Source organism: Amblyomma maculatum, chromosome 2 (genome assembly GCF_055883805.1).
Source record: "Amblyomma maculatum isolate TAMU_Amacu chromosome 2, ASM5588380v1, whole genome shotgun sequence".
In the NCBI taxonomy this organism is placed as follows: Eukaryota; Metazoa; Arthropoda; class Arachnida; order Ixodida; family Ixodidae; genus Amblyomma; species Amblyomma maculatum.
In genome coordinates, this window is record NC_139345.1 from 14,829,517 (window position 1) to 14,839,855 (window position 10,339).

The 10,339-nt window shown below is 42.7% G+C and overlaps 1 protein-coding gene across 1 annotated transcript; it reads right to left on the minus strand.

Moving 5' to 3' along the window:
* Window positions 1-3,012: 3,012 nt before the first annotated feature.
* On the minus strand, window positions 3,013-4,375 carry LOC146198000 (protein LLP homolog). Its single transcript, XM_084593310.1, has 2 exons — window positions 4,021-4,375; window positions 3,013-3,285 (listed from the first exon to the last, which is right to left on the minus strand). The coding sequence occupies exons 1-2, from the start codon at window positions 4,229-4,231 to the stop codon at window positions 3,080-3,082; spliced, it is 417 nt and encodes a 138-aa protein (XP_084449436.1). The 5' UTR covers window positions 4,232-4,375; the 3' UTR covers window positions 3,013-3,079.
* Window positions 4,376-10,339: the final 5,964 nt, after the last annotated feature.

A 10,339-nucleotide genomic window follows, 5' to 3' on the forward strand; every position in this document is an offset into this window, starting at 1 on the left:
CAAAGATTTCACAGGAGCCCGCTAGGTGCAGCGATTTGAGAAATATTAATTAAAATACTTACTTTCCACTCATTTCTGTTCATAAAGTGGATTGTTTAGGTCACTGCGATAGCTACCATCTATGCTGGAAATCTTGGCGGCAATTTTTTTATTCAGTATACCTTTAAGGTTTTAGTAAGCAAGCCACAATAAACACAACCTACACTAGAGGCCCTCAAGGCCATCATTTATAGATTCTTTTTAGTTCTGAAACTGCGCCTGCAAAAGCGGCCGCACTTTGTGCCTAGGCACTGAGATGGCGCTGTAGTCGAAGTTTGCTCCACGCCGACTACGCACAGATACGGCAGCGCGGTCGATGCTGCGGAAGCATGCATGCACCAATTTACTAAGTTTTTTTTTTTCATACAAATATCTTGATTTTTTTTTTTTGTGTTAGTGTTTGCAAATCCTCAGCTGTACTGCACATGTGACCCTGCAGTTCAATGTGGGTGCCGGCATTGGCCATGAATCATTAATCAATTTACAAGTACCACATGCTGCCGGATGTTTATCGAGCGCAAAATTTTGAAAATAATCATTCAGAGGGTAGGTAGTGATTTTCAGCTATCTTTTTCATAATGTGTCAGGACTGAAGAAACATATTATAATGTGTTTTGAGCCATAATATTTTAGCAGGCACAGGCATAACTGGGAGAAGAGACACCTTTCTTCGCCGCCAAATGGCCATTTGTCATGCAACTGGGAGACAACGGTACCCCGAAGAGCCAAATTGTTGCGAACAACATGAAGCGTGTGCAACACATACATCTAGAAAGAAGTTATATTACTAAATTCTACAAACATGCGTTCACCGAAAAAGTGGTCAAAATCTAGCGACCGGCACGGTCTCTCAGGTGTCATACATTTCCTAGCATATGACCTAACCATCTATATTATACATCTGTCTACATCAGGAACGGCAAAAATTTAAACCTAAGGACCACCAAAGTTGCACTCAGTGACACAACGCAAACCGATGTGTAAAAGATACTGAGTAAATCAGACGAGTGAAATTTAATCAACTGACTGGGGAAAAAATTTGCGTTTTACGGTTACATAGAGATCGGCAGCTCTGGACAAAAATGTGCATTGATCATAGGCTGTTTTTTTTTTCATGCAGGAATATTACTAAGACTAAGAGCTAGCGCTGCAGTCCGCGAAGTCAGTTGTGGATTATCTAGCCGCGGACAACTGGTGTCGAAATTGCCCATATAGATCTGACAATCACTTCGCTAGAGATGTAGAGACGATTTTGCACCTTTTGGAAACTGTGCAAGGCTCGTTGGACCTTTAACAGCAGAGGGACTGTCAGCTACAAACAGGAAAAATTTCTTTTTAAAGATAAAAGGGGTCTAAAGCTTTTGAAAAGGCTGAAGGTTCAGAAAACAAAGTGCACTATGTTAACACATGAAAAAAGCGCGCTTCGCAGCCGTAATTTGAAGAGGCTGGCTGATTCATGCCGTTTTAGCAAGCAGAAAAAACAAACAAATTAACCAACTCAGGAAAGGGGTGAAGGAAGCGGCAAAAGCTCATGAAAGTACACAAGGCCTGTCAGGTTAGAATATATCCCAATAACAGGAGATGTGTGGATGCTTTATAAGGCAGTCCTTTAATCGCCTCAAGCCTTGGGTTCAGATGGCATCAACTTCCAGAGGCTTCATACGTAGGCTTTACAAAATTTTTTCGGGTGGCGTGTCTGCTATTGCTCAAAACAATAATGACGAGGAAAACGTTAATTTGTACGGAAAGCGATAAAAAGGAGTGAGCATAGCGAGCATGCACTCAATTTCAAGGCACCCTACCTAGATCACGTCAGAAAAGGGTGACACTGATGCTCCGCTGTTAAGACGCTATAGCGTTTCGCACATGCAGACAATGCTTGTCACTTTTTTTTTTTTTTTTTTTTTTACTTTTACAATTTTTACTCACCGAAACTTAGTATCTGCTAACATTGCCCTTCCATTCTGTGCAGTACACATCTTAACGCAGGTTTCATTTCTTAACTCTTTCAATTATTTAATTGATCAATTGCACACTCTGAAATTTACTTAATTAGCATCATAGAGCATTGGCTTCCATTCTGAGCATCCTGACATCACTGAACCCCCTTTTTCACATTTTTTTTCAATTCCTTTAATTCCCCGCTCAATTAGCTTCCGTGATTTCGTTACTCACTATCCTCTACTACAAACCAATCGGTCATCAATCACTACAACTACTACGCCGACGATAACCAATCGCATAACACCTAATGTGACTAGAAAGACTGAAACACCGTTGAGTGTTGTAGCACTCTTGTATACGAACATGTATATGTATGCAGGCATTCAAACCAAATGGCAAAATGCACACGCAAAAAATTTGACTGTTCTGCCCAAAGCAATAATTATTGCAGACGCCCATTTTTTTCTAAGCAATCGTCCTTGCTGTCACAGCACTCAAGTCCATAAACCTATAAAGCACAGATAATGACGCCACAGAGCGCAAGCAATGCTTCAGAGCAGTTCGGGAAGAAGAGTGGAGCGCGGCGCTTCTGTAGCAGACAACGCTCTTCCCTGGCGCAAAAGTCGACACTAGCGCCGCGGTGGCGGGAGCCGCAGTGGGCCGCCTGCTCCCTGCTGGCGCGCCGAGGAGATGCAGATCTGAAAAGGATCTATAAACGTTGCTCAAGGCAGCGAAGAAAGCTAGGTACTGATGGCACTGTAATATAAGCTGAAAATCTATGCAGCAGACAAAGTTGAGCTAGGCTATGCTTTATGCTGCTGAGCTATACTCTTCAAAAAATGAGTCAGTCATGGAAGGGGCTCATCTGATCGAAGTGCATGTATAAATGAAGCACAGTTATTGTTTTTACAAGCTATACAACCAATGTCAAAGAACAGAATAACTTACACTTTGGACTCATGTAGGAGGTCTGCGATGTACATGCTCTATTCTAACTTTGCGTAACACCCTGAGCACCTTCAGCAGGACTACAGAGCATTCTGTTTTTTATTCCCACATGCTTTCAATTAATGACTTATGAACAAATGTGACAAAACTAATGAGAGGACTTGCGCTTCCCATTTTTCTTGACACCCTTCCGAGAAGCTGACTTCCGACCTTTTCTTCCATGCTGAGCTTTTAGCTTCCGTATTGCCCTCTGGCTCATCCAAACAGGGTAGGTGCCATGCTCATCTCTGAGTGTCTTTGGATCATACTTTCGCACAGGCTTGTCAATGTCCATTGTTCCTGTCTGGTCATCAGCTGTAACAAAGAGAACATAGATAATAAAAGTAGTGTAATTAAACAATGTTTGTAAATGCCTGCACGGCCAACCCTTAAAGTAATCCCAGACAAACATATATGAGTTTGTATGTGTTCTGCAGTTTGTTGGCTACAATGTGCTCATGACCGTCAAATATGGAGTAGAATTGAAATGCAGACAACTGATAGTCTGCTACACTGACTATTCATATGAATGCACCCATATAACGACAAAGGTACAATTCTGGTTTGGTTTTGGTTTTTTGGGGTTTAACGTCCCAAAGCAACTCAGGCTATGAGAGACGCCGTAGTGGAGGACTCCGGAAATTTTGACCACCTGGGGTTCTTTAACGTGCACTGACATCGCACAGCACACGGGCGCCTTGCTTTTCGCCTTGCTTGCAGATCTCGCAGATCCAGTCAGCCATAATCAATGAAAATATACTAAGTTCGTCGTGACAACGCATTGATTACTAGATGCACAGTATCAAGCATTGACCTGTAAGCATGAAGCATGTACGCATTGACCTGCCTTCTCAGCGCGATGCATTCATAGTGACGGAATGCAAATGAAGAAATGCCTGTGAAGGGACAGTGCGAAGTCACACGTAGCAGAGCAGATGTCAGCACATCACTGCATCGCCGAGCGCACTCCATGACACATTCTTGAGCAGCACACATCACAACCACCCGTCAACTCACTAATGAAATGTATACTTAAATTAGAAAGCGTACCTTGTATGTCAGCCAGCTCGCCAGACTCTAAAGTACGCTCAGTGACTTGCTTGGCGTCAACGACAGTGCACACGTCGGACATTTCAGTGTCGTTCTTCGAACCAGCAGCAGCCAGCATCTCTTTCAGCTTAGCCAGCTCTTTGACGGAATACCTCTCTCGCTTCTTTGCCCGCATTTTCCGTTTCCACTTACTGCGTAAACTCTTCGCCATTTCTAAATATTATCAAGGAAATCCGAAGGAGAAGCGCTACAGCGATGGCAGACACAGTTCCAATCAACGTTACTGCATCAACGTGCTCAAAAACACGAAGGCAAGTGGCTCAAGGGCTCAAGGCTCAAGCCTACAAGGCTACGGCTATGATTGCTAACGGCTACTGTCGGCTTCAAATTGGCCAAGCTGAGCGTTCCGTAAGGCGCCGTCTGCTGCGACCCGGTTGCAGCAGCGAAATGCTTCCTACAACCGGGGGCCCGATCCTCGATATTCGCCTTCCCCTGGCGGCGCCATATTGTCTTTCTGATTGGCTCAGAAAAGAGTCACGTGCTTCAAACTTGTGGCGCGAAACCATCAGTTGAGGCAAGCACTTTTAGCGGTTACGTCAAAATGACGTAGCCGTGAAAATTGATTTCAACCGGAGCTATCCTTGTTGCCTGGATGACAAATACGAATGATTTTGGAGTGGAAGCAAAGTTACTGATGGTGGTTTGGAGAACACTTACGCTCGATTAACCAATGTGATGAAAATAATGGCATACTGGGAAGGAGCGGATGCTCAAATTTGATTGGCTGAAGCTATGTCACGTGAAACACGTGATACGCAAGCATATTTAGATTACGTCAAATTGACGCGTCATGACGTAACTGACGTGCCGCCATTACCGAAAATGCTGACGTTTGGCCGCCATAATTTCGCCGAGTGGCGAGGTGCCCGAATTATGCTAATGAGACTATGGCGACAGGCAAGCTGATTTATGCAGCCGTTAGCCTACCGTAGTTTCTTAGCTTGTTATTAAAAGTAAAAGGATAACTTTATATACACCTTGTATGGCTTTTTAAACGGAATAGAAAGGCAAATTATGAGCGCGTATGAAATAAAGGACGTTTGAGACAATCTCTAATGGGGCAGAAGCGTGCGGCCGCGTGACGGCGCTAACTGCTTTCTTATTTCAAACCCTTTCTTCCATGGTAAGAAATTATTGGTCTGCGCGGTTATAATAACCCAGCAATGGCGGCGGCCATGGAGGGAGGTACGCTTACGAGTGGTCTTCGTGCAGTTCGTCGTCTGCAAGTAGTGATCGAGGATTTGCTGCAGCACAGCAATGCTGTCAAATTGCCTTGAAAGATAGCTCGTCAGTACAGTCAGATCTGAGGAGTGTAGTGTGGCGGCTTTGCAAACTCCGAGGCGAGAATTGCTCTGCGCTCGGGTGTTTCGGGTGGAATCGGCAGTGGTGAACGCCTCTGATGTAGGATGGCACGAAATGTATTCGTTCGGCCGAGCAACGAGCTCCTGGAATGTGTCGGGCTTCTCGATGGGTGTCGGCCAGCAAGGCAACGCAGTCAATCTGCTGGAAATGCTGCAGCACGTCGAGCATCATAGAGGTAAGCGCAATAGGAAAACCTGCAAAGGTGACTGTTCATACAGCGTCATTCGCATTCAAGTTGTGCGCAGGCGGGAAATGACTGAAGATTAAAGGAATACTTACAGGACGCATGCGGCGAAAAAAAAAAAAAACTGAGTGTGCTCGTAGTTGTCAAGATTTCTTGGCTAATGGTTTCGACGACCGAGAAAGGAAAGTAATGTGAAATCGCCTGATATAAGTCGTTCCTTTAGTTGCAAAATAGAAAAAAGTTAACCTTCGCACTACAATTTCCGCCACCAACCCGTCTTTACCTGTTACGGAAATGGTTCACTTAGGTATTGCACTGACCATTTCTTGCATTCATAGATTACACTTTACCGCAGCTTAGCTTGCAGCATTGATGATTTTGAATGTTCCTGTGCCATGCGTGTTTGATATTTTATTCGCATATAATTTAGGCACTAAACATTTGCAGGTGATCGTGTGGACCTTGTGCAGCCATTGCAGCACTTCCGATCCGAGTCATCATGTGGGCGAGAAGTCCTGGGGCCATATTCAACATCATTAACCTCTCTGCTAGGCTTGTATAATCTGGGAGGCCACGCCTTGTCCCTGGACGGCCACATCAGATGTGAAGTGCTATGCAGATGGACAGCTCTTTTTGAAGATCGTTACAGCTTGTAGTGTGTGCAGATCACATGACATTGACGCCACCTGCAAATGGTAATCGCAGCAGGAACATCGACAAGTACAAGGAAGAGGACATGCAACATTTATATTAACTTGGACAAGAACAACTTGATCACCTGCACTTGAGATTTTCACTCGCTGTCATGATTTTGATATATGCCACAAGTGATCAATGTCACTTTGAGTCACTTTGGGACGTTAAACCCCACAAACCAAACCAAACCTTTCTTTGGTGCTATAATTTTTTGTCTACCATCTGTAGACATACTGAGTGTATTCTACAAGTGCTGTGGCCCTCGCTGAGAGCTGTCATTCTTTGTTGTATACTTTGCTTTTTTGTGTTCTGCTTAAACTCAGTGTGCATTTTATTAAGTGCTTCATGTCAATGAAACGCAGGAAGGTACAAAAACGTTCTCCTTCTACCTCCAGAAGTGCCATTCTGAGTAGGACGTGCGTGCACATATAGTTCACAATTCACTTTGGTGTTTGTGGCAAGCAAGCAGTCTGCGACATACTACTTCAGTGAGAATATTTGACATACGTGTACCCTGGTGGATGTGTCTGCAGTCGTTTACCATAGCAGAGTCCATTTCGTTACACCTATCTTGTGTGCTACTAGGGTGAAACGTGAGGTGCTCACTGTGTTTTTCCACGAACTGTAGAGTGAAGCGAGCTGTGCTTCTTTGTATTTGGTTGCCTTTATGCTTGTTTTCTATTGCTTCCTTCATATGCTGAACGTAGATGAACAGCAATCAACTAGTTTTCCCAAGGCTAATCTGTGCATCTATTTGGTGGTCATTGTCTTTCATTGTTGTATGCACGAAAAATGAGGGCCCCGCCAACTTGTCAACCCATTTTGGCAATTTTAGATTCCACTTTTGCAAAATTTGCCATTTTCACTTTGCACTGCAATTACCGATGCTTTTTAGTCATGTTAATCAAGATCCCAGATAACCTGTTTAACCTCTGCATCATTTGTGTGGCTCGGCTATCAATGAACATTTTTGTATTCATTTTTTTTTACAAAGGCAACTATTGACTTCTCTGTTTTGTAACTAGGTGATATTGATGTGCATGTGCACCCACTGGCAAAAGTTCTTGAAGGTGGCTTCGCAGGGGAAAGAATGCATTCATTTGTGTACGAGATAAATTTCTTGACATTTCATGTTCACTATATAACCCATAGTCACAATAATGATGCACAAGCGCAGGAATGAAATAAAATCTTTTTGATAAGATTGTCCTTCATAAATTTTTGACTGCAGCTCTACAAAATGCTTTGCTCCTTTTGTACATTGCTACATATCTTGTTCCATAAAATATCTCCCTCCATGATAGCGTTGTGTGTAGACCTTCCATACCCCTATTATGAGGCTGCTATCTGGGCCAGTTGCTTCTTGACACATTCTTGCTGCTGCCACATGCCCTCCGGCACTCACATATGTTAAAGGAGGGTTGGTAAAGCTCGCATATTCATGCTCTAAGCCACTGAAGCATGGCTTCATCACTCGAGATGTTTATCGAATGATTGCAGCTGTGTATAACTGCTTCATTATTTTTTTTTCTGTTAGTTGCTTTTGTAGCCTTATCTTCATTGTTCTTTGTGAGCTTTAAATTGAGAATTTTAAGGAAGGGGCAGACATTTTATGCCAATCACTTTCATCTCATTTATGTGGAAGCACTTTCAAGGACACTTTTGTTTCATCATCACTTTTCAACATTTTGTACCATTGTGCTAGTACTGAGTTGTATAACTTTTTGCTCTCATAAGTGACAGCTGCACTAGTTTCACTTACACCTATCCTATTGTCACATTTGTTTTCTACGTTATCTAGTATCCCTATGCTTTCCTATTATATCAGCTTCAGCAATCCTCTCTGCATTTAACCCTCAGAATGTGTTCCATATTTTGCACGTCTGCTATGTGTACAGCCTAAATTGAACACCACAATATATTCTTAAGATTGCATTCAAAAGATAACTTCCTGAAGATACAATCCTATTGAACACAGTAGACGTCATACTATCCATAAGTGAGCCATTCTTTTTCATGATGTATTGAAGAATTTGTGAACAAAGCGATTTCATTTTATCTTGACCACATTCTTCTGTTGTTTCTGTGGTACAGCCTCTGCCACAGCTACATCTATAACTTGGCTGTTGGCACCGTGGTCAAATGTCTTGCGAGCCAGCAGAGCCTAATGTAGCGTAGATGTTCAGCTATTGGCTTCTTGCTTTTTTTTTTGATGCAGCAACGTTAAAGCCTCTTTTCTGCACAAAATGTGACGTTGTGAGGGGAAAATCTTGGGCACATTTCAGACAGGTGACATGGCCGAGTACTCAATGTGATGTCTCTGGCTTCACCTTTGAGATGAATGTGTGAGGTGATAAACCTTGCAGGATCTTTGGATAATAGGACAGGCAACCCTTAGGCCATGGAAACGCATCCGTACAGCTTGGTTACAGTGGGCTTTATAGGTAGCTAGACAAGTGGTCTTCCACATAATTGGATAACTTACAGGTATACGCTACTGATATGTATCATAGAATAAATACTAGGTGTTAGCAGTAGCAAAGTCGATTCACACGAATGAGAGTCTGCAGACAGGAGCCATAAAAGCTGTTGTGTCATAGCGGTAAATGCTGAGCTTGCGTGTCCCCACAATTGTTTTTTGAGCATGAAGTTTTCAAGTGCTGTGCTGGTTTGCCTGATAGCCGTCACATTGAGTGACTTGCTGAAATAATGCTTAAGGCTTGTCTTCCTGAGACAAACATTTCTGCTTTTTGGTAGACTGCATAAAGGGAGCATTCTAGGTGTGGCAGGCATTTATGCACAGATAAAATCATTCTTACACACACTATAACTACCTTTGCCCTGTCCATAACAGAATCAGGGAATACTTGCTCTGTCGCAGGTGCCGACTGCCATTTAAATGACGAGTTCCATATTTATTTATTTATTTGCAAGTACTGTTAGCCCTTCCGGGCTGTTACAGGGTGGGTAATGTACATTTAGGCGGCCCAACAAAATTCCAACTCTTTATCAAAAGTTTTAAAGAACAAGTTTTTTCAAATACGCTTCGGTCAAGGTTGTTTCATTCAATGATTGTTTTAGGCAGAAACGAAAATTTAAATACATCAACTCTTGGCACATACGACATCACTTTGATACTGGTAATACTGCGGAATGCATAGCATCCCTTGACTGTAGTTGCAGCCTAGTGGTTTGAGCATTTGGGGACCAATCCTCAGTGGTGTTGGGTACTCTTTGGTAAAACAGTGGGTGCTTGCTTTGCTGGTGCTGGGGTTATCTTGGGCCAAACACTTGGAGAATGGGTTTTTGACCCTATCTTGTGTTCCCTTGCTTTGTATAACTAATTTCTCTTCTTTGGTCTCCAAGGCCGTGCCACCTTTCAGATATGGCGATGAGCTGTACAAGTACAATACTGTAATTACTTGAATGTGTGACAGCCTTTCATTTTTTAGGCTGTGTATTGTAGAGTGTGGAGTGCTGTAAATAAATTTTGTATTGTTTTGTATATTGTAATTTTCATTTTTCTTATAAGCAAGGCTTGATGTCAGGTGCATGTAAAAAAAATGCCAAAAAGTACCGAAAGCAAATAATACACCAATTGTTAGTCAATGGCGAGCTGTTTAAAGCTACAGGGAATGTGTTGCGTGAGTAGCAGGCCTCTTAAAGTGTGCATGTTTTGCCAAAATAAAGGACAGAAGCTATACTGCAACCTGTTGGAAAAACCATGCATACAAGACACACTAGCTGCAAATCATACGCTCATTTAAACAAGCCATCACGTTTAGTTTTCCAATGATATGCAATCAGAATATCGAAAAAGTAAATTCCATGCTTTATTCCCATATTTATGCCCGTATTCAGGTGAGGTTCATTTGAGCATGTTTTTGAGTCAGAGTGTAGAGAGTGGATGTTAGTTGCACGTTGGACATTATGCATTGCTGGAAGAGCACACAGGGGATGGCAAAGCCAATACAAATCATACAGTATTATCACCTGGCAATAATGACCCTTTGCCAA